This window comes from Hemiscyllium ocellatum, chromosome 24 (genome assembly GCF_020745735.1).
Source record: "Hemiscyllium ocellatum isolate sHemOce1 chromosome 24, sHemOce1.pat.X.cur, whole genome shotgun sequence".
Taxonomy (NCBI): Eukaryota; Metazoa; Chordata; class Chondrichthyes; order Orectolobiformes; family Hemiscylliidae; genus Hemiscyllium; species Hemiscyllium ocellatum.
In genome coordinates, this window is record NC_083424.1 from 26,531,160 (window position 1) to 26,556,954 (window position 25,795).

General features: G+C 39.1%; 1 protein-coding gene across 1 annotated transcript in view; it reads left to right on the forward strand.

The window, feature by feature from the left end:
* tbc1d10ab (TBC1 domain family, member 10Ab) overlaps window positions 1–16,857 on the forward strand; it is a 69,627-nt gene extending 52,770 nt beyond the window's left edge. Inside the window, exons 7-9 of the mRNA XM_060843603.1 lie at window positions 4,227–4,416; window positions 7,011–7,165; window positions 14,812–16,857. Coding sequence (XP_060699586.1) covers window positions 4,227–4,416; window positions 7,011–7,165; window positions 14,812–15,300 — 834 coding nt within the window. The 3' untranslated portion in view covers window positions 15,301–16,857. The remainder of the gene's footprint in view (window positions 1–4,226; window positions 4,417–7,010; window positions 7,166–14,811) is intronic.
* Window positions 16,858–25,795: the final 8,938 nt, after the last annotated feature.

The window sequence follows — 25,795 nt, forward strand, 5'->3', positions numbered from 1 at the left end:
CAAGTTGTAAGTGCAAGATCTGGTTCCTGCCAGCCATCTCCTGTTTGACTTTACAAATATTTAAAAATGCACTTGTTGACTGAATTTTCTTATTTTGCATCATTTGTAAAATGGAGTGGCGTGGTTTAAGTATAGGCATTGCATAGGGTTTTGTGTCTTTTTTAAGAAATAGCACAATTTTTGCACATATCACCACCAATTTCAAATTTAGTTTATTGAAGAATCATTAAGGCATTTTTTAACAAAATAAATCCTTCAAACATGGCTTCTTTTGGTTCGTCAATGATAAGGACATTATGAAGGTATGAAAGCAGATCTAACTAAATTGAGCTGTCAAGTTAGGTTATAGGATAGCTCAGTAGATATACAGTGGCAGACATTTAAGGGGTAGTTCAGAATGGGAGGTCAACTTACTCGATAGCTAGTTTCTGATACAAAATGATGGCAACAGTATGGATTTGATTCTGCACAGTCTGAGGACTTTCCTCTCAACCTGTCCACTCACCTGAAGTATGGTGACCCTTGGGTTAACCACCACCAGCCATGTCTCTTTAATGAGAGGACAACCTGATGGTCCTCTGGAACAATGGTTACTTTACCTTTTATTTCAGAACATTAGTTTTTACATTCTAACAAGAAAGAAAAGTTCAGAGGAAAACCCAAACTGATTAAATTAAATACGATGAAGGGTTGTAAAGAAAAAGCATATCATTACACAGAGGGTGGTGCCAGGTGAGAAGACTGAATCAAATATAAAAAGCAACAAAGAGTGACTCCAAAACACAGAATTTAAGGAGACATGAGAAAGTTAGCCAGAAATGTGGAAAAAATCTAGTAAGAGTTTCTATAAATACTTGAAAAGAGGTGTTGTCAAAGTGAGCGTTGGTCCTGTAGAAAGTGAGTTTGGAAATTAGAAAATGGAAAATAGTACCAGAGAAGTGGTACTGGTTAGTGCTGTAGACAGACAATTCCCCAAGATGGAGATCATCTTAGGGTCTTAAAGTAAATGAATAGTGAGAGTGTTTGTGTATTGGTTTCAGTTTTCCAAACTTTTTTGGATTCAGAGTCAGTTATATTAGATTTTTTAAAAAGTGACTGGGACTTAATTATTCAAAAAGGGAGGGAGACAGAAATACTTTTAAGGCAGTTGGTGAATCATGATGAGCAAGGATGTGACAAGTTTTCAAGAATAGGAAAGTTATATTGAGTAAATTATCAGATCAGTCACACTCTTGTGGCAATGTTAAGGGCTTAGATGAAGAGAAATTTGTCAAGTGCCCAAGAAAATGTTCTGCTTCAGCATGTGGACGTACCTATTAGGGAAGGTGCAAAACTTAACCTAGTCTTGGGAACTAAGGCTGCGAATTCTGGACCAGTGAGCCTGACATCAATGGTGGGCATTCTGGAGGGAATTCTGAGGGACAGGCTTTACATGTACTTAGAAAGGCAAGGACAGATTAGAGGTAGTCAGCATGGCTTTGTGCGCGGGAAATCATGTCTCACTTGATTGAGTATTTTGAAGTAACAAAGGATTGAGGGCAGAGTAGTGAACGTGATCTATGTGGCCTTCAGTAAGGCGTTTGACAAGGTTCCTCATGGTAGACTGGTTAGATCACATGGAAGACAGAACTAGCCACTTGAGTACAGAGCTGGCTCAAAGATCGAAGACAGAGGGTGGTGGTGGAGGGTTGCATTTCAGACTGGAGGCCTGTGACCAACGGTGTGCCACAAGGATTGGTGTTGGGTCCATTGCGTTTCATAATTTATAAAAATGTGAACATAGGTATAGTTAATAAGTTTGCAAATTACCCCAAAATTGGAAGTATAGTGGACAGTGAAGGAGATTACCTCAGAGTACAACAGGATCGTGATCAGATAGGCCAGTGGCAGCTGAAGTTTAATTTAGGTAAATGTGAGATGCTGCATTTTGGAACAGCAAATCAGGGTGGAACATATCCACTTAAAGTCCTAGGGAGTGTTGCTGAACAAAGACCTTGGACTGCAAGTTCATAGTTTCTTAAAAGTGGAGTTGCAGGTAGACAGGATAGGCATTTGGTATACTTGCCTTTTATTGATAAATGCCTTTATTGCATTTAGTTTGGGAGTTGGGAGGTCATGTGGCTGAACAGGACACTGGTTAGTTCACTTCTGGATTACTGTGTTCAGTTGATGTCTCTGCGGTATAGGAAGGATTTGTTAAACTTGAAAGAGTTTAGAAAAGATTTACAAGAATGTTGCCAATTTGGAGCGCTTGAGATTTAGGGAGATGCTGAATAGGCTGGGGCTACTTTCCTTTGCGCATCAGAAGCTGAGGATGACCTTGTAGAAGTTTATAAAATCATCAGGGCATGGATAGGGTAAATGGGCAATGTCGTGTGCCTGGGCGGTGGAGTCCAAAGCTAGAGGGCATGGGTATAAGGCGAGAGGGGAAAAATTTAAGAGACCTCAGGGGTAAGTTTTTCAGAGTATTGTGTTTATGGAATGAGCTGCCAGAGCAAGTAGTGGGGGTTAGTACAATTACAACCTTTAAAAGACATCTGGATGGGTGGAAGAATAGGAAGGGTTTAGAGGGATATAGGCTAAATGCTGCAAAAGGAACTAGATTGATTTTAGATTATCTGATCGGCAAAGACAAGTTGGATGGAAGGATCTGTTTCCATGCTGTCATCTCCATGACTCTGACCCTTAATGTATAGTGGAGATGGTTGAGGGTCTGAGTGGCCTAATCCTGCTTTTAATTTGTTTGTGTTGAACACTTTTCATAATATTGATTTGCATGTTTGCATTTTCAGTGTTATTTTCAAAGTTATTAAAAGAAAATGCACAATTTGCCAACTGAGTACAACTTGGATTCTTTCCATATATCTCCCCAAAGTGGCAACTTGTAGAGAAGCTTGCTGCAAAGGACAAAATTCAACCTTTAAACTTTTGTGTACAAACACCTAGATTTTGAACATTTTGTGCTCCATCACAAGGTTTTACTGTTCAGTTTAGACCAAGTCTCTCAAATCTACTTCCTGAACACAGTTGCCTTTATCTCCTATTTTGGCAGCTTCTCAGTTTGCTATTTTCCATTTGTGAGGGAGCTTAATTTCCTTTCGCACTTTGACAGTGCTATTCTTGCCTCTGTGGCCAAAACTTTCTTCAGTTCAAATTATGTACAGTAATATCATTGTGTAGGAGTCCTTTTGTATGAATCCAGAACACTGCCTGGGTTGCAAATAAAGCTCTGTAAATGAAGTTCCATATTTAGTTTTCTGGATGTCAAGTATCTATTAGATATTTCTAACTTCCATGGATAATTACCATATTTTACACCTTATTAGTTCAAGAAAATGCCGCTTTGCCTTGGGTTCTCTTTAACAAGCTGTCATTTATTGAATTTCATCTCAATTAAATCCCAGGTTTGCATGTTTGTTTTGCATGTCGTTCTGCAGGGTGAGAAACAAGTGTACCTGATTGTGTTTCTGTAGTAAGGTGACAAACTACATTTTGTGCTGGAAAAGGTTAAATATACATATTCTGTATACCTAGTATCATTACACAAGTTTTATACAGATTATCTTGATTGTGATTTATTCCATTCAGCATCATTGTTTCTGTATAATTCAACCAGATTTATGTTCTTTTCTGCCCATTTTCTGACACCACTTATATATTGAGCAATTCCGTAAGTGTTAATGGCTCTTTTCAGCCAGTGACTACACTTCATGCATTACTGTTTTCAGCTAATTAGATTATAAAATGGGAATCATGCATGAGCTGATTGCTGAAGCAGCTTTCAGCTGAAATTCTGCTTTCCTATAACGTGTGATACTGAAGTCAAGTTTAATACCTTTATTTAGTTAGAATGAGTTAAGGATTGAGCCAACTCTCTCCTGCTTTATAAGATATGTTACTGCACTGGGTCGTGGCTGACCAATAACTGCTTCCTATTATTAATTGTAATTGCTTTCACTACCCTTTTTTGTGCTACTGATTATCGTTAAAGTTTTATTGGGGATCTAACCAAAACATCCAGATCAGGATAAACCTGACCTGCATCTATGACTGCTGTTTTACCAAATACACTGTAAATTCAGCACAGAATTATCATTTATTTTAAAAATTGATTTTCCTTTTGTGTAACCCTATTAAATGTTATGGGGTTAGTTGGTCTAAAATAGCTTCAAGCTGAACTTTATCAACAGATATTGGCATATTTTCATGACTGATTTATTCTGCAGGAAGCAATCCAGTTGGATGGGGAGATCTTTTTTGCCTTGTTGCGTAAGGTTTCACCAGTGGCACATAAACACCTTAACAAGTACAAAATTGACCCCATCCTGTACATGACGGAGTGGTTCATGTGTGCATTTTCAAGAACTTTGCCGTGGGTATCTGTGCTGAGAATTTGGGACATGTTCTTCTGTGAGGGTACGTCCTCTGTTTGTATTATTACCTATATATTAACACTAGCATCTGCCATCTGATCTATAACTGATGCCTAAATACAAGCCTGCAGGAAATGACCAGTAATTTGCAAATGGCCTGTTTGCTATGACGTGCATATCAGAGGGTAACTGAGATTATTGCGCAAGGTTAAAGCTGGTGGTGGGGGCGGTGTATTGAGATGGATAGAAAACTGGTTGGCAGAGAGGAAGCAAAGAGGACAAATTAATGGGTCCTTTTCAAATTGGTAGGCAGTAACTAGTGGGGTGCCACAAGGGTAGGTGCTGTGGCCCCAGCCATTCACAATATATATAAATGATTTGGATGAGGGAACAAGATGTAACATCTCAAAGTTTGCAGATGACACCAAATTAAGTGGGAGAGTGAATTGTGATGAGGATGCGGAGATCCTTCATCTTGATTTGGACAGGCTAGATGACAGGGCAAATCAGTAGCAGATAATTTGGATAAATGTTGTTCATTTTGGAAGCAAAAACAAAGAAGTAGATAACTACCTGAATGAATGTAAACTAGGAGTGTGCAATGGGTCCTGGGTGTCCTTGTGCTCAAGGTGAGCAAGTAGCTGCAGCAGGCAGCAAAGAAGGCAAATGATATGTTGGCTTTCATTGCAAGAGGTTTTGAGTACAGAAGCAGAGATGTGTTGTGCAGTTATACAGTGCCTTGGTGAGGTCACGACTAGAATATAGTGTGTAGTTTTGGTTGTCTCTTCTGAGGAAGGATGCTCTTGCTCTCAAGAGAGCACAGCAAAGGTTTACCAGGCCATTTCTTAGGATGGCAGGTCTGGGAGAGATTGACTGACCTGATTAGGATTGTTTTTGCTGGAGTTCCGATGAATGAGGCGGCATTTAATAGAGATGTTTAAAATTCTAAGAGGACTAGACAAGGTAAACGCAGGGGGGGATGTTCCCGATAGTGGGTATGTCCAGAACCAGGGTTCACCGTCTGATTCAGGGTAGACCATTTAAGACAGATGAGGAAACATTTCTTCAACCAACGAGTAGTGAGCCTGTGGAATTCATTACTACAGGAAGTAGTTGATGCCAAAACATTGAATGTGTTCAAGCAGTGGCTTGATATTGCACTTGGGGTGAATGGGATCAACTGTTCTGGGCAGAAAGCAGGATTAAGCTGTTGAATTGAATGATCACCCATGGCAGAGCAGGCTCGATGGGCTGAATGACCACCTCTGCTCCTATCTTCTATGTTAACTGACATAACATGAGAATGTTATGCTGAGGCATGTAGGTTTTGCTATGCATCTTTACCAGTGATATTTATATTTTTATCTAAAATTGGGAACTGCTCTCTAGTCATCAGTACTCTGCCACATTCTTTCCTCACTCAATAACATACCTTGTGAAGTGCTGCTTGTGTCCTAAATAACAGTGCTATTCTTTCTATGTTCCATGTTGCGTACACAGGTGCCCGTGTGTTGTCTTGCTTTTTGAGGTTATTAGCACAAGTGAAATGAATTTATACAACGTCATTTCAATTTAGAGACTTTAGGCCCCATGGGAGGAGTCGCTCCTGACTTGGACTAAATCCATGGTTTCACTGGGTATCTGATGTGGGAAATAGTAAATGTAATTACTGCAGTTGTAGTGTACCTCTGAGACTGACCCAAGATGTATCCTTGGGACTGCTTTCTCCTGTAATTAACCATGGTATAACTGGCTGAGAATGCTAATGATGAACAGTGCACAAAACTTGAAGCGTATTCTTTCCATTTGTCACATTTGTTGCTATGAACAATATGATTATCAATAACCATATTAAAATATAATTTTAATAACCATTATAACTAACTTTTAAAAATATTCATTCATGAGATTATGGGTGTCATCTGAGGTCAACATTTATTACTTATCAGTATTTACCTTTTTTAATGGCATAAGTCACAATGTTTGTTTGTTCAAGAATGTTTCCCAAACATTGCAATTGCAAATTAATTCAGAATGAGCCATATAAACTCCTGGATAAAATAAAATCTATCACCATTTTGTCACAGTTCATACCATCTGGTAGATAGTTTTCAAAATAAAACTGTAAATGATCAAAATGATATTATTTTGTCGTGTTATTTTGTTACATTTTCATAGAAGTTAAACATATATAAGCTGTTTTGGAAATTTTGACTATAATTTGAATTTTGCCTTGCCAGTATTCACTAGTTACTTTCCTTTGCTATTTATTCTAAGAATATAATTCTTTAGTCTCTTATGCACACGCTTGAATCCTTTATCAGCTGGATAAATATTTGTAAAGATAGTTTCCTTCTATTTGAGGACTGCAAAACTATTTTTCATTTTAAAAAAAAATTGCAGCAGTAGTTTTTATGCTTTGTGTTCTGTGGAGCAAACATTGTTGGAAAGCAAAAAAATGAAATTGCCTTTTGTTAAAAATGAAATGTAGCAATTTAGTCCTTGCTTTGTTTGATTCAGTAGCTCCCCAGAACAGGGGCAGATTGTTTGCTCAAATTTTGCTTAATTTTAATGTCGTTTCTGATGCTTGTTAATGTCGCTAGTTGCAATTTGATTTTCCATTTTTGTTTTATCCAGGTGTAAAGGTAATATTCCGTGTTGGTCTCATTCTGTTGAAGTATACACTTGGCTCGTCAGAAAAATTGAAAAAATGTCAGGGTCAGTATGAGACCATGGAAAAACTTCGTAGCATTGATCCCAGATACATGCAGGATGGCTTTCTTGTACGAGAGGTATGAGTCCAGTCAAAATTATTGTCCTTTTATCTGATTGTAAGATGACAGAATATCATTCTGATGATCCATGCTAGACAGTCTCTCTCAATTTTTGCTCCCATCAGATGTTAGAAAGGAAAGGTTGACATAGCTGCTATAGACTAATTTTAGACCGTTATCGGACCCTGGAATGGGGAAAGACATTGATCAGACTTGACCAATTCATTACAAGAGGTTGTAGTTATCTAACATGTTAAATATATTGAGGCATCCCAAGGGCAAATGACAAGAATGAATGATCAAGAATGAACAAAATTAACATGTAGGTGTTGGGAGAGACAACAGTAAATAAGCTTGATCAAAGAATTAAGGAGCAATCTGAAAAGGAGAAAGATACTTAGAGTAATGACTAAAAGGCAGCAGAAATTTAACCAAACTCAAGTTTTGAATATGCAAAATGGGAGGCCCAAAAGACCAGTGGAATAGATCTTTCTGGAGCCAACAAAAGCATTAGTGAAGGCTTCAGCAGAAACACTCTGAGACAGCTGATAACATAGAGCAAGAAGCAGGTAATTCTATGAGAGGACATAGCAATCATAGAGTCATACAGCACAGAAACAGATCCTTTGGTCCAACTCGTCCATGCCAACCAAATATCCCAATCTAATCTAGTCCCGTTTGCCAGGAAGGCCCATATCCTTCTAAGCCCTTCCTATTAAAAACCATCTGGATGGGTATATGAATTGTTGCAATTGTACTAGCCTCCCCCACTTCCTCTGGCAGCTCATTCCATACATGTACTACCCTCTGCATGGAAAAAGTTGTCCTTGAGGTTCCTTTTATATCTTTCCCCCTCACTCTAAATCTATGCCCTTTAGTTCTAGTGACCAGTAGGGATACCGCAGGGATTGATTCTGGTCTTTGTGATTTTTTTATAAAAAATTTGGTTGAGGAAGTGGAAGGGTGGGTTAGTAAGTTTGCCAATGATACAAAGGTGGGTGGAGTTGTGGAAATTGTGGAGGGCTGTTGTAGGATGTAGCGAGACATTGACAGGATGCAGAACTGGACTGATAAGTGGCAGATGGAGTTCAACCTGGAAAAGTGTGAAGTTGTTTGCTTTGAAAGGTCGAATCTTAATGTAGAACACAGGGTTAAAGGCAGGATTCTTGGCAGTATGGAGGAATAGAGGGATCTTGGCAGTCCATGTCCGTAGGTCCCTCAAAGTTGCCACCCAAGTCAATAGGGTTGTAAAGAAAGCATATGGTGTGTTGGCTTTCATTCGCAGGGGGTTTGAGTTTAAGGGCCACGAGGTTATGCTACAGCTGTATAGAGTCCTGGTTAGACTACGCTTGTAATATTGTGTTTACTCTGGTCTCCTCATTTATAGGAAAGATGTGGAAGCTTTAGAGAAGGTGTAGAGGAAATTTACCAGGATGCCACCTGGACTGGAGGTCATTTCTTACGAAGAAAGGCTGAGGGAGCTAGGGCTTTTCTCATTGGAGCGAAGGAGGATGAGAGGTAAAGATAGTGGATAGTCAGAAACTTTTTTCCCATGGTAGAATTGTCTGTCACAAGGGAGTATAATTTTAAGGTAATTTAGGGGAGATGTCAGAGGTAGGTTCTTTAAGTGGTGGCTGTGTGGAATGCACTGCCAGCAGTGGTGGTAGAGTCAGAGACATTAGGGACAATTAAGTGACTCTTGGATAGGCACATGGAAATTAGTACAATAAAGGGTACGTAGGGTAATCAGTTTTGGAGTAGGATAAAGGGCGCACAACATTGAGGGCTGAAGGGCCTGTACTGTGCTATACTGTTCTATGTTCTAACATGTTCATAATGTGTGGTGGAATTGGTGGATAGAAAAGAATTTGTGGTGAAGACCCAAGACAATAGTTTCACACTTCCGTCTATTTGTTTGGGCGAAAAGTAATGCAAACAGCTTAACAAGTGAGGCAATAGAGCGGCCAAGAGATAATGTTGTCAATATACATGTGGAAGTTGATGTCTGTGCAGCAATACGTGAGAATGGGGGTGGGAAAGAAATCAGATATTTCATCAGAGACCATTTCAGCTCATTGAATTCATGACCCTGTAAATCAACTGAGTCAGTCCCATTCATAATTGCCCTTGAATATCTTGTTCAGCCATTTCAGAGGGCACATATGTGTCGGCTGTAGACTCTGGATTCCAACACAGGCCAGATGAGGAAAGGATAGCAGATTTCCTTCTCTCAAGAAGGAGTTTCTAATAATATTTGACGGTCACCATTACTAAGATTTAAAATATGGACATAGTTTTGTAATGTAAATTGATTTGTAATTGGATGTAAATTCTCCCAGTTGCTGTGGTGGGATTTGAACTCTTGTCTCGAGCATTAGTCTGTGCCTCTGAATTACTACACGAATGACATTACTACTATCATCTTGATGATTTGCAAAAACAAATGCCTGACTGATTGCAAAAATTAAAATAAATCCAAATATCTGAATATGTTTTCATAGAGCCATCATAGATTCCCTACAGTGTGGAAACAGGCCCTTTGGCCCAACAAGTCCACCTCGACGGTCAGAAGAGTATCTCACCCAAACTTGGTCCCCATTACCCTACGTCTATCCCTGACTAATGCACCTAACCTACACATCTCTGAACACTGTGGGCAATTTAGCATAGCCAGTTCACCTAATCTGCGCAAATTTAGATTGTGGGAGGAAACCGGAGTGCCCGGATGAAACCCATGCAGACATTGGGAGAATGTGCAAACTTCACACAGACAGTCACCTGAGGCTGGAATTGAACCTGGGTCCCTGGTGCTGTGAGGTAACAGTGCTAATCGCTGAGCCACCATTCCTAGTGTTTTACTGAAGTCCACATTTTAATTCTGCTTGGTAGTTGGAGAAGGAAAAGATTAGTTGATAGCAGTGAACCTGGGTGGCCTACATTCCCTGAGGAATGTTTTTGAGTTCCACTTTGCATAAACATTACTTAAGTATAACATGGTTTGCATTTGTAGGGTTTTTCATTCCCACAATCACTTAATCCATTTTTAAGACCATTGTTATTCTGCAGTTCATGTCTTTAGTACGCTGGCTTGGTTGAATTGTCTGATGCTGTTTATTCAATGTTAAAGGTGCTGTAAAATAAAGTATTTCAAGCTGTTGTACTAATATTTTTGGAAGTTGACAGCGAAAGACTTCTGCAATGGACGAGGTTACAACATTCTTCAGTTTATTTCAGTGGTTCAGAAATTATTCTTGTGTAATCAGCAAAGGAAATGGTTTTAACCCTCCTTTATAGCTTGTAGATGTCATTATCTTTCAAAGAGCTGTTAATGAATGCTGCTGTAGACAGTTTCTGTTAAAATTGATTTTTTTTCCTGTTAAAAGCAAACTTGAATGCAGAGTAAAATATTAAAGGATTTACCCATTATCCCTTTACTCACTGACCTACATTGGCACTCACTCAATTTATACCTTCTGACAAATTTGCCCCTGCAACCCAACCATCTAAATGTCTGAAATCTCCTTTAGCCCATTTACCTTTGAGATAACTCTATCATTGCAGTTCTGGAAAATGTCTGCTCCATTATTAGTGTCCATGCCTTCATAATTTAGGTAGCAAGCAATTGATTGCCCTCACTCAGCCTCTAAGTTTAAGATTTTCCTTCTTAAAAAAGAACCCACCTCATTTTACCTGCCTTAATGTCTCCTTTTTATTTCGTTTGATAAGTCTGAGTTGCTGTGGAATCCCTAACTGCATGAAATGCGCCATGCAAAGTTGTTGTTTGATGGAGGTGTCTATTTTGGTTCTTTAAATGGTACAACTGATGCTAATGCTTAAAATCTGAGAAATTCAGTCCTCAACTCTTGCCTCGTCCTACTACTTGGGGCTTGTATGTTAACTGTGCACATTAGCATAGGAAGACATTGTTGCCACAGTAGTTGAAACATATCCAAAAATAATCATGGCCCTATAGGTTTAATTTGAAATGCCTCCTATCAGTTATAGCTGAACAAACTAACTGATGCATCACTGCTTTGTTATACATGCCCATGTCAGTGTGAAGTGCTCACCATTATTTTTGACAATTAAACTGAAACTCATTTGTAGAAGTCTTGGAAAAACACCTTTTTATCAAATATTTTCCTTAATTTTGGATTGAATTCTAAACGCTCGGCTTATTTCTAATGGAAGTTATATAGAGGGCACTTGTCAGTTTTACTGAGGAATGCGTGCTAAACATGTAAAACCAAGTAGATGTACAACATTCCAAAACACACTGATTATGAAATCTAATAATTGTGGACACACCTAGTACAGGTATGGTTGAAACTAGGGTTGGGGAGTAGATTTGGTCATGAAGTACAAATGAGGAAGCAAATGTAATCAAACAATGAATATGGAAATGTTAAGCCAAATCCTCAAATTAAAATGAGGGGTAGATTAAGACAGTACAAATTTGCAAGATCAATTTGAAAAAAAATACAAAGCCTAATGAACAAAAGGATTATGATGTAAGGAAATGAGGTGAAACTTAATTGCCAGTGAAGTGGTTTGTTTGATGTAATATCTTCATTCTACTTTCCATCACTTAGCTATCAGCATGGTACTCAATATACATTGTTGAAATACACACAAAGATCATTAAGGCCCCATAGGTCGAGTACAATGAAGTTAAAGAAACAAGTATGTGTGAATAGGTAGGCAGTGACAGACATAAGGAAAAGCCACAGATGCTTCAACTATAAATGATATAAAAAAAACTGGGCTCAAATCTGAAACTCCAGAAAGTGGGAGAACAGGTCAGGAATGAAGTACACAGCTACAACCATTTTCCTTTAATCTCGGTAGCAGTTTAACTTTTGATCTAGACATTCAAAAGTCATTTGTTTAGATACATCTTATGAATGTATATTGTTGATAAATGTTTGTCTTGTTTACTGTTGCTAATGAGTGAAGTATGAATGTAAAACATTTCCATTGAAATTATTCACTATCCATACTGTAAGTAACATGCATCCTACCACAGTTTTCCCATAATGAGTTCTGTGGAATGCTTTCCCTGACTTGACCATGATGTTGACAGCATTGTGGACAGATCTTGTGGTCCCAAAAGCAGTGAGCATTGTCACTTCTGAGGATTGCAGGACACAGCAGTTTTCATGGAACTGAGTTGTTTTTTAGTTTGGAATGTGTAGAGCATGTTTGATTTCAAAGGACCACTTTACTAGTGGTCTTGCTGGGACCTGAAGGTGTATAAAATTGGGCATTTTGCCCCAGATTTACCCTGGATTTTGTATACTAATTTATTTTGGGATTGTCTTGCCAATTGTAAAGGTAATGGGTTGCTTGAACTTAGCCCTTGGTGCCAGGACTGATGCAGAGAAAAGAGATGTTGAAATTTGAATTACAAGTGGATTAAAGACCAGATTGAAACTACTTACCTATCATTGAGCTTAAAATAGACCTTGTGATATCAAAAGGGGTGTGGCTTCACTGGAATTGCAACTTACTATTAGGCCGCCTTGCTTGGTTTGTTGACGGATCCTTGCTACAGCAGGGAGAACTAATTCCTGTTGCATTCATAAAGAAAATGGGAGTATTTTTAAATAGAGAACAATGTGAGCAGCACTTGGCCACTGTCTAGAAAATCTGGCAAATCTTAATGCACAAAATGCTGGTGACATACCATTCTGAAATCGTTTAGTCACTTTAATGTAGAAAAAACCCTCTAATTTCTGTGGATTTTATCTTGTTCAGTCTTTTGATTGTAAACAATGTCCTGGCATTAGGTTGGGAGTAACTTGCTTCTAGCCTAATGCATCCAGGCAAAGCTAGATTAATCCATGATGCCTCAAAACAACACGAGACATTTGTTCAGTATTTGTTAATGATCTGATTAGAATTGAGCCTTACAGAAGCCTTTTACTGAATAAAGCTTCCTCAAGCCTGTTTGAACAGGTGGGGAACTTATCCTTCTGCTGTGGATCTATTCTTTCTGACGGCAGCAAAGTGCATCCTTTGGGTGCAATCTAAGATCTGACAGTTTGAGCCCAGCTTTCTATTCATCTCAGTCTTTAGAAACTGGGCTAGGGGATGAAGCGAACCATCTCGATCCACAGTGCTAACGAGGTCATGTTCAGTCATGATGGATTGCAACATTTTGTTTTCTTTTCCTCAGAAACTCTCATTACTCAGGCACAGTCACCAATCATCCCTCACCTTTATTATATATAATTGTAACTACATGTGATTCAAACTGCAATTAACTACACTCTGCACAGATCCTATACAAGGACATGACCAGTCGGAGGGAAGTTCATCTCGATGTAGTCATAACTAGTGCAAAGGAAAGTGATTTGTTTATTGGAAGGTAAAAACAATGACTTGCAGATGCTGGAAACCAGATTCTGGATTAGAGGTACTGGAAAAGTACAGCAATTCAGGCAGCATCCGAGGAGCAGTAAAATTGACGTTTTGGGCATTCCTGATGATGGGCTTTTGCCCGAAATGTCGATTTTACTGCTCCTTGGATGCTGCCTGAACTGCTGTGCTTTTCCAGCACCTCTAATCCATAATCCAGAATCCATTGTTTATTGGAAGTCAGTCATGTCAGCCCAGGTGTTCCTCAGGGCAGCATCTAACACTAATCACTTTTTTAACTGCAGTAATAATGACTTTTTCTCTCTGCCACTCCCACCAATATCTCCCAACTCTCCCACCACCTGCCCCAAATCCCGCTCCACCACACCAGGGGAGGAGAAGGGGAAATCAGAAGTGGGAATATTTGCTGATAATTGCTAACATTTAGTTTCATTCACAACTCCTTGGATAGCAAAGCAATCTGCCACATGAAACAAAAAGGTCTAGACAATATTCAGATTTAGGTAAAAACAATGACTGCAGATGCTGGAAACCAGATTCTGGATCAGTGGTGCTGGAAGAGCACAGTAGTTCAGGCAGCATCCAATGAGCAGCGAAATCGACGTTTCGGGCAAATGCCCTTCATCAGGAATAAAGGCAGTGAGCTGGAAGCATGGAGAGATAAGCTAGAGGGGCTCATGCTTCCAGCTCACTGCCTTTATTCCTGATGAAGGGCATTTGCCTGAAACGTTGATTTCGCTGCTCGTTGGATGCTGCCTGAACTGCTGTGCTCTTCCAGCACCACTGATCCAGACTATTCAGATTTAGTTGAGTGGCAGGGCTTAAAGGGAAAAAAAAAGCTAGCGAGTTTTGAGAAGATTTGTAGCTCAGATTGAGGTTCTGGATGTAGGTTTGCTCGCTGAGCAGGAGGGTTCATTTTCAGACGTTTAGCCTCCAGATGAAGCACTAGTGGTGTAGCCCACTTTCTATTCCCAGCTTAAACTGTAGATTTCAGTGAAATGCTAACCCCACAATAGAAGCAAGATTAACTTTGTACAAAATATTTTGACTTTCACCATTCAATCTGGTGATAATTTTTGGGATAAATATTAGCCAGATGATGCCAGCTGTTCTTTAAGTTAGTACAATGGCTTTTTACTGTCCACCTGAGTGCAGTTGAGGGCTTTGTTTAAAGTTTTACCCAAAAGATGCGAGGAGACAGGAACAGTCCTTGTAGTCTGGTCAATGTTAAAAGAATATATGGAAATGAATAAAATGCCTTTTTATCTACTTTTTTAAAACAGATAATTGAACTTCCTATCACTGAAAGGGAGGTTGAAAAAGAACATTTAATTCAGCTGAAGAAGTGGAAGGATACGCATGGTGACCTCAAATACCAGCCTCCTCCTAGATTGCATGGCGCTAAAGCAATCAATGAGGCTGAGCCTCATTCTCAAAAAGCCTTGGTGCAGATGCCATCCATAGTTGTACACTCCCCGCCAGTGTCTCCTGATTCAGGTAGCAATTCCAAGAAGAAAAAGGATAAGAAAATGTCAAAAGAACAAAAGAACGAAAAGAAGAAACAGGAGAAAAAGAGAGGAAAAGTAGAAACAGTGGCAAATGGATCTACTGCTGATGAGACCAATAGAATTTTAAAAGATGAACAAAATGTTACCCAACCAGTAGAGTTTGCAAAGGAACTAAATCAATCGATGCTGAAAAAGGACACTCAACTACAGCAGTCTGAACAAAGTCTCAGCTCGGAAGAAACAGAACAGGACACATACTTATGAGATGAATCATTCCAGCACTCGGTGGGTGTGGTGCAGGGTGGGGGGGTGCAATGTTTCATTTCACATTCGAATCATCATTCCGTAAGAGAACTGACATTGCATGGCAGGATGGGGCCATTGATAGTATATGTACATACTTAATGCAGTTGACAAGATATGATGATTCTTTCGTGACTTAACACAGTGACCTGAAACATCAGAAATTGGTACAAGTTTAGAAGTTTTGAGTTATTTTCACTGTTGATTTGTGTGGTTAAGCAATTCAAAGAATGGCCAAAACCAGGGACATAATTTAATCAGCTAGTGAAACTAGTTAGGAAGAATCTGCTTCATATGTTCACCTTTACTGAGTTCAATACAAAACTCTAATTGAATGAATTGTTAGCTGTCATCAGCAGAGTAAATTTTTTTGAGGAAAATGTAAATATTTTTGCAATATTTTTCAGTAAACAATGTCTTGTATGGAGTTGCTAGTATTGTAAAGATATTTCTTGGTTTTCATTCCAAGTTAAGATTAATGATATTTATAGGGCATTTTGTTTTTATTATTCTTTGGTCAGATGTTTCTCTGTTCCCATTTCTATTTTGAAGTAACAGTGAATTGCAGTAGAAAGGAAGAGACCATTATTAAGCTATTGCTGAGAATTTGACATAAGGCGTTCATTAGAATTATTTGAATTAATTTAATGTCTATACACGTGGGGAATTGAGTCAGGGTTTTGGCTTGGGATAGAGGATGTGCTGCCATATGTTTGTATGATTTAAAATACTCAACTTGTATATTCATTTAATATTCATAACATTTCTTCTATGTACAGAAATTACAGTTGAAGAAGAAATGGAGACTAAATATGCCCATTTAGTAATTGTTTTGCAGGCAATGTTAATGCCATGCACACACACAGTAGTAAGCAGGGTAGTTAACCATGATACCATAGAAAAACAACGTATCGTCCAAATGAATTAGCACTTTTCCTTAATCTTGAGGGATGTAAATTTAAGCTGTTTTACAAGAGGTTTTGTAAATTCTCTTGATAAACTGACTAAGAACCAGAATTAAATGCTGCTCTTGTATAATCCAGCTATTTTTCTACAAAATTATCAATGCACAATGGATTTGCAGCAGTTGCGAAGGTATTTAAGTGCTATATAAACCCATAGATTAAACTCAATTTTCTGTTCTTGCATATAATGAAGAATATAAGATTATAACATAATATAATGTCTAATTTTGGTGTTTGATTGCTCCACATTCCTTGAGACTAATAAAACAGCCAAATATAGATGTGCAAACAAAGTTAATCTGTCTGGTCTAACATACTATTTTGTATTTGAAGAATCATAAACAATTTGTCAATTTGTTTTATGTGCAATCTACGATGAAAATACTTGGAGCATATTAAGTAATGGCAAATTCCATGTGGCTATATAGTGTATGTACTTTTAAACTTAACATAATTAGATTATTTATCTACAAATTGCTACATTTAATAAGTTCATCTAAGCTACACGTATTATCTTGCTGATGCCATGGATCCATAACAAAATCAATAAAATATTCTGGAAAGCCTGTTTTGCTTTATTCATTCTGTTTTGTTTGTTTTTCTCTAGGTTACGGATATCCAGTAGTTTAGTGAATTAGCGTGGTTAGTTGGTAGTGAGTCTTTTCTTTTTTGGGTTAAAAAGAAAACACCTTTGAGTTGTAATGCCCAACACCAAAAATGTGGATAGTTTGAAATGACTTCCTGTTGTGTAAAAAAAAGTCCAACAGTCATTACCATAGAAATCACATCCAGAAGATTCCTTATTAGCTACTTTCACACATCTTATCTGTATTCTTACAGAAAAAAATTAGCACTATATTTTGAGGCATATGCATATGTGTGAAACACCCAGCTTTGCCCAATTCTGCTTGCCATCTCATCTGTCTTAAATCTGAATTTGCACTTCCACCGTGTCATCAATGAAAGAACAAATGCCATTCTTTTTTACTCCTACCAGAAACATTGCCATTTAGCTCTAAGCCCATCCACCTTCCTGGTTGCTTGGTGAACCCTGTTACTTGTTTTTCTCTTTAAACTTGAGCTATGTTTTAAACACATCTATCCTGAAAATAACCAAAGCTTGTCTATTTTAATTCTATAACCACAATGATCTCTTTCTCAGTACTATATTAGTAATCAAAACATTCCTCCATAGAACATAGAAGCAGTAGGAGGTCATTCAGCCCATTGATTTTGCTCTGCCATGCAATGAGATTATGGTTGATCTGAAAATCTTCAACCCCACTTTCCTGCCTTATCTCTCTCTAACTGATTCCTTTTCTCGCTTAAAAATCTGTCTCAGCCTTAAATATACCGAATGACCAAGCTTTGACTGTCTTCTGTGGTAGAGAATTCCACAGATTATTCTCTTCTAATAGAAAATATTTCTCCTCATCTTTGTCTTAAATGAGTGATCACTTAATCTGAGATTATTTCTTCTCGTCCTGGCCTCTCCCCATTGTGGAAACAACTCTTTGCATCAACCCTATCATGTCCCCAGAGTTTCAATAAGGTTGTCTTGTTCTTCTTTACTAAGTATAAACACAACCTCCTTAATCTCTCCTCATAAGAAAATCCCTCCATACTTGGAGTCAACCTAATGATTGATTGATTGTTTTATTAACTGATTCCAGTGCCAATATTCTGTGTAGTCCTACTACTGCCTTGTATATTTTTAGCAAGACCTTCCTATTTTTATGCTCCATTCCCTTTTGAAATAAAGACTTTTGCTATTACCCATAGCTCGCCCCCTCCACCCTTTCCCCTCGCTCGCCCCCACCCTGCCAAGTTACACACCATTTTGACTGTGTTCTATCACTTTTCTTTCACTGGTCCTGGGTCAAGATCCTGGCACTCCAAATAGGTTGGGCATCTTTACATGAAAGGGATTGGAGTGAATTGTGTTATTGCCCTTGAAATAATGGTATTATCAGCAACACCCACATCACATTAATTTTGTAAAAATGTATTTTCTGTATTCTTTCTAAATGTTTTAGCTTTTCGAAAAGATGGTGCCCAAATTTGGTCACTGTACATAAGCTGGGAAACTATACAGGTCTAGCCTAACCTTCAGCATTAATTTTTCAAAGAATTTTTGGAATTTCATTATGAAAGTTCAGATTGGAAGTTTGTAATTGTACTATTTTATTTTAGAAAACTCACCAAGTGGCTGCAATAATCACTTTGGTAAGGAATTTATTACATATCTAATCTGATCTAATAGTGCAGCCTCATTTTAGAATTGCTGTAAAACGGAGTTTTAACAGCATGACTGCAGTTGATTCATCTAAAATTGATTTAAATACTAATTCTATATCAGTAATTCTCCAATCCTGTTGTACCTATGTGTAAAGACATGTGAAACAATGTGTAGTCAACCATTATGTAATTTTCTGGACTGAGGTTTGAACTTGTTTTAATGTTCCATTTTGTGTCACTCCCAGCCAGGGAGGGGTGGATTATTCTTTACAAAAGAAAAATGTCCACAGTACAAGTTTCCTAAATTTAAGATGTAAATTTGTAGCAGAATGCCTCGTAATGTTCAGCAAAGAGAAAATAGATATGGCCTTTTTAGAAGCCAATGCCTGAGGCTATATGTGAAATAGGTTTGCAGAGAAAATGGTCATTTGTCCCTCTTCTATCTTGTCCCCCATCACCCTCTTCCTCCCAATTTTCGACTTCAATTGTTTTCCCTATCCCTTCACCTTCCTGCTACCATTTTCCCCTCCTATCATCCCTCATTCATGATTGTACCTACTTGCAATGGGCATGAATATGAATAATTATTATTCCTATATTCTTACCAGTCAGCAGACATATTCTTTGCTGCCTTGTGGTTTTCTCTCTCCCCTCCCCACTTCTGAAAAAGTGATAAACGCAAAAGACTCTTCAACCTTTGTACTCTCTTCCCTTCATAGGTTTATGGGTTGAATTATGACTTTTTTTGAAAATGGCAATCAAGATAGAGTGATGAATTTGATTTTAAAAATGAATGTGGAATTAACATGTGAGAAACACTGAATATCAAATTATTTCTCAGGGGAGATGGTGGCGAAGTGGTAATATCTCTGAATTAGTGATCCCAGGCCCCAAGTCCACCACAGTAGCTAGTGGGATTTAAATTCAGTTAAGGACTCTGAAAAACAAAGCGAGCCTTTGTAACTGTGAAACTGTTGTTAATTGTCATATCATTTAAGGAAGGAAATCTGCCATCCTTCTGGTCTAACCTGTGTGTGACTCCAGGTGCAGAGCAATGAGATTGAGGTCTTCTTTGTCCTCTGAAACACCAAGTAAGCCATGCTACTTAAAGGCTATTGGGAATCAGCAAAAAATGTTGGCCATGCTAACAAAACAAAAAAAAAACTAATATCTTTAAAGATTTCAAATATTTTGGTTTCCAATAGATATCAATAAGAAACAGTAATGACAAAATGCTCTTTTCCAGAATGGAACAGATATATGACTATCCTTGGAGTTTGTATGAGAACATAATTTTTGTGAAACATATCAGGACATTATTTAAAATTCTGCAGATTATATGAAAGGAGAGTGGTAATTGACTGCAATAGGACATAAACCTGCTGATGTAAGAGTGGTAAATGAAATTTAATGTTGAGAAGTGTAAATTCATTCAGTTTGGTAAGAACCAGGCAAGGGAATCTAAAGCAAAAGATACAATGGTAAAGAAGGTGGAGGAACAGACATGGGGGGAGGGGAGGGGGGGGGGGGGGTGTATATGTGCACTAATCATTGGAGCAGCATGGAAAGTTATAAAAGCAATTATGAAAATGTAAAATAGTGGGCTTAATAGACACAGGTATGAAGTATGACAATAAGAAAGCAAAAGTGAGTATTTGTAAGATACTGATTTGAGTACAATTGGAGCTTTTGTTTGATTGTGGCACTATACTTTAAGAGTAATGTGAAGATCTTTGAGAAGCTGCAGTTGAGATTTATTCAAATGATTCAGAAATGAGGGACTTTAGTTAACTAGATAGGTTAGGTTTTCTTCCTAAGACCAGAGAAAGCAAATTTTGTAGAGATGTTCAAAATTACGAAAGATCTCAGCGGAACAGAGGAACTATTCCCAATAGTACCCTCTAGTCTTGACCTTTTCTATTAATTTAAAGAGATGGTCAAAAGAGCCAGAGACATTTTTTTTATATGCAGCAAATTATTTTGACCTGTGTGCTGCTAGGGTGATGAAAGTAAATTTAATCATGACTTTCTTGAGGGAATGCGAAGTACACAAAGGAAAATAGTTGTTATTGGAAAAGGGAAGGCAGTGGGAGAAATTGTATTGTTCTTGCAAAAATACTAGCATAGGTTGGAAATGCAAAATGGACTTCTCTGCTGTGACCAATTTGATTCTGACTCCTGAGGAACAGACCGGTCTGGAACTAACTTTACTTCACACTGATTATATTACAGACTGTTTCCCAAAACCTTAATCTATTTAATGTTTGTTTTCACCAGTGTGAAGATAATTAGAAATACCTGTTGTGAAGTTAGACATCTGAGTCATTATAATGAAGATATGCATAAGACAGCTCATCTACTTCTTCCTGAGGCATAATTTAAAATGAAGGGAGGAACAGAGGTTTCAAGTTATACTTGTTGAATTTTTTTTTCCCATGAACAACACTGAATGCAGTCTCTGGCTGCTTTATTGATGATGGTTTACCAAAAATGAAAACCCCCTCCTCCAAATCACCATCTATATGTGATAGTAGCTACACACACCCTTGCAGGCAGATGAATCTGATCCTAAGCTTCTGAGTATTTGAACACTGGAATTTCCCTGTGTTTTTAATTGACTTTGTGCTAGCTAATTCTAAATAGATAACCATATATTAGAAATATGAGGGAAATCTTTAGGAACTCCAAAGGTCATTTACTCTAGATAGGCTCCAAGTATCAGCAATTGAAAAGATACATAGATAGCAGATTGCAGTCCATTTCCAAATCTTTTCCTGGTTGTCAGTTTCCTTAAACCAATTTCCTGTTATTGGTTTGTTCTAGTCGTTGTTGACACTGTAGATGAAAAACCTTGTAAACAGTTGCTTGTCAAAGCAGGTTGATTTTGAATAAGCTCTTGCTACAAAAATAATTGAGTACTGAAACATCAGCTGCAGAATCTGGCACAAAAATCAACCTACAAAAAAGGATGTTAAAAAATTCTGTTCTCACTACCTCATTAGATTAATTTGCATTTTGTTTTGCAAGAGAGGGTGTTTATGCTTCACACCCAGAATATTACACTAAATTAGGGAGTCACAATCAAAAATGAGAATATTAAAGGTTTTTTTTTGCAGGAGAGACTTATTATTAAACATTTTTTGACAATCAGTGATTAGTTAAGATTGTGAAACCATCAGACTGAGGCTTTACTTCCATAACCTCTACCCCCATTAATTCTTTAATTGTTAAACTTCAAGAGCAAGGAGTGCTCTTACATTTTTTTTTAGATTAGACTTACAGTGTGGAAACAGGCCCTTCGGCCCAACAAGTCCACACCGACCCGCCGAAGCACAACCCACCCATACCCCTACATTTACCCCTTACTACGGGCAATTTAGCATGGCCAATCCACCTGACCCGCACATCTTTGTGACTGTGGGAGGAAACCGGAGGAAACCCACGCAGACACAGGGAGAATGTGCAAACTCCACACAGTCAGTTGCCTGAATCGGGAATTGAACCCGGGTCTACAGGCGCTGTGAGGCAGCAGTGCTAACCACTGTGCCACCGTGCTGCCCAATTCTGACTAAATATATCTAAAAATAAGTAGATGATCTTTCCAGATCCAGTAATCATTCACTATCCTATTCAAATGCCATTTCATAGAATAGTAATGTTGAGTCAATGAAATCATCATTTGAAACTAATTATGCAGAAAGGACCACTGGAAAACAATTAGGATCTGAAGCTCTTTCTGGTTTCCTTCCTTTCTATCTGACCATCTGTCTACTCCAAACATGATAATCATAGATGATTTGAACTGAGATTGTTGAAATGTTAAAGAAATTTGATGAAGTAGTTACAGCTAAAGTAGTTTTTTATTTCTGGGATGTGGATGTTGCTGGCTAGCTAGCATTTATTGCCCATCCCTAGTTGCCCTTGAGAAGGTGGTGGTGAGCTACCGTAAACCACTGCAGTCTCCCTGCTGTGGATTGACCCAGGATGCCACTAGGGAGGGAATTCCAGGATTTTGACCCAGTGACCATGAAGAAATGGTGATATATTTCCAAGTCAGGATAGTGAGTGGCTTGGAGGGGAACTTGAAAGTGGTGATCCCATATACCTGCTGCCCTTGTCCTCCTAGATGGAAGTGGTTGTTGGTTTGGAAGTTGCTGTCTGAGGATCTTTGAATTTCTTGTAGATAGTATGTACTGCTTGAGCGTCTGAGGTGAAAGGAGTGGATGCTTATGGATTGAGCCAAACAAGCGGGCTGCTTTGTCCTGGATGGTGTCAAGCTTTTTTAGTGTTGTTGGGGCTGCACTCATCCAGGCAAGTATTCCATCACACTCTGGCTTGGGCCTTGTAGATGGTGGAGTCAAGAGATGAGTTACTCACTGCATTATTCCTGGCCTCTGACCTGTTCTTGTAGCCACTTTATGTGGTGAGTCCAGTTGAGCTTCTCATCAATAATGATTGCCATGATGTTGATAGTGTGGGATTCGGTGGTAACACCACTAAAATTCAAGGGGCGATAGTTAGATTTTCTCTTATCATTGATGGTCATAGTTTGGCATTTGTGTGGTGTGAATGTTATTTGCCACTTGTCAGCCCAATCTGGATACTGTCCAGATCTTGTTGCATTTGGACATGGACTGCTTCAGTGTCTGTGGAGTCATGAATGGTGCAATCATTGGCCAGTGTCTCTGCTTATGACCTTATGGTGGAGGGAAGATCATTCAGGAAGCAGCTAAAGATAGTTAGGCCTTGGTTACTACCCTGTGGAACTCCTGGAGAGATGTCCTGGAGCTGAAATGACCTGACTTCCAACAACCATGACATCTTCCTGTGTGTCAGGAATGCCTCTAACCATCAAAGTTTGACCCTGATGGCTTCTGATTCTAGTTTTGCTCTGGCTCTTTGATGCCACACTCAGTCAAATGCAACCTTGATGTCAAGGGCTGTCATTCTCACCTCACCTCTGGAATTCAGCTCTTTTGTCCATGTTTAAACTAAGGCTGTAATGAGGTCAGGAGCTGAGTGGCTCTGGCGGAACCGAACTGAGTAGTTGTTGCTAAATAACATTGTTGATTACACCTTCCATTACTTTACTGATGATCGATTAGACTGATAGGGTGGTAATTGGCCAGGTTGGATTTGCCCTTTTCTTTTAGGTACAGGATATACTTGAGCAATTTTTCACATTGTTGGGTAGATGCCAGCGTTGTAACTCTACTGGAACAGCTTGGAGAGTGGCAAGTTCTGGAGCACAAATTTTCAGGGATATTACCGGAATGCTGCCAGTACCCATAGCCTTTGCAGCATCCTGTGTCTCCAATTGTTTTTTGATATTGTGTGGAGTGACTCGAATTGGCTGAAGACTGGTAGCTATGATGCTGGGAACCACTGGAGGAGGCACAGATGGATCTTCCACTCATCACTTCTGGCTGAAGGTTGCTGCGAAAGCTTCAATCTTATCTTTTGCACTGATATGCTGGGCTCTTCCATCATTGAGGATGGGATATTTGTGGAGCTGGCTCCTCCAGTGAGTTGTTTAATTGTCTACCATCATTCATGACTGGATGTGGTAGGACTGCAGAATTCTGATCTGATGCTTTGGTTGTGGGATCACTTAGCTCTATCACTTGCCACTAAGCTGTTTGGTGTGCAAATGGTCCAGTTTGGTGGCTTCACCTAGTTGACACTTGATCTTCAGGTATGCCCTCCTGCATTCTCCATTGAACCAAGGCTTGATGGTAATGGTTGAGTGAGGGATATGCCAGGCCATGAGGTTACATAATGTGCTGGAGTAGAATTCTGCTGCTGATGGCCCACAGTACCTCCTAGATGCCTGGTCTTGATGCTAGATCTGTTTGAAGTCTGCTCCATTTACCATGGTGATAGTGAAAAACAACACGACGGAGATTATTCTCAACGTGAAGATGGTACTTTGTCTCCATATGGATTGTGGGATGTTCACTCTTACCGATACTATCGTGAACAGATGCAGCTGGCAGATTGGTGAAGATAAGGTATGTTTATCCTCATGTTGCTTGCCTCACCACCTGCTGCAGACCCAGTCTAGCAGTTTTGTTCTTTAGGACCCATCCAGCTCGATCAGTGGTATTGCTGCTGAGCCAACCTTGTTGGTGGTCGACATTGAAATCCCCCACCCAGAGTGCATTTTTTGCCCTTGCCACCCTCAGTGTTTCCTCTAAGTGTTCAACATGGAGGTTTCCTTGCCCATGTATAACCTGAAGCCATGAGACTTCATGGAATCTGGATTCCATGTTGAGGACTCCCAGGGCAACTCTCTCCCAAATATAAATGACTGTGCTGTCACCTCTGCTTGGTCTGTCCTGCCAGTGTGACAGGATATACCTAGGTATGATGACAATGGTGTCTGGGACATTGTCTGTAAGGTATGACCATGTCAGGCTGTTGCTTTTCTCTTCCAATTTTGGCAGTAGCCCCAGATGTTAATGAGGAGGACTCTGCAGGGTCAATAGAGCTGTTTCTGCTGTTGTCTTTTCTGATGCCTAGGTCGAGGTGAGGTGATCTGTCTGGTTTCATTTCTTTGAGACTTTGTAGTGATGGGCACAATTGGCTTGCTAGGCCAGCAATTCAGAGGGTAACTGAGAGTCAACCACATTACTCTGGATCTGGAGTCCTATGTAGAGGCCAGACCAGGTAAATATGGCCGATTTCCTTCCCTGAAGGACATTAGTGAACCAGACGGGTTTTTCTGACAATCTGCAATGATTTCATGGCCCTCAGTAGATTCTTTAATTCCATGTTTTTTTGAATTGAATTGTATTTATTGTCATGTGTGCCAAGGCACAGTGAAAAGCTTTGTCTTGCGAGCAATACAGGCAGATCAGAGTTAAGTAGCATAGATAAGTAAATAAATAGGTAAACAGCAGCAAAAACAAAAACACAGGGGTGGCATGAGTAACATCCTGCCGAAAGTCAATAATGAGTTTCTTGGTTTTGCCGACATTGAGGGCTAGGTTGTCCGCAGTGCACCATTTTTCCAGGTCTTCCACCTCCAGTCTGTAGTCTATTTCACTGTCATCTGAGATTCGACTGACTATGGTGGTATCAGCAAACTTGTAAGTGGTATTTGGTGACACATTCATGGGTATACATTGAGTACAGTAGGGGGTTCTGGTATTGAGTGTTAGTGAGGATGAAATATTGTCCCCAATCTTCACTGATTGTGGCCTGTGGGTCAGGAAACTGAGGATCCAGTTGCAGAGAGTGGCAGTAATTGA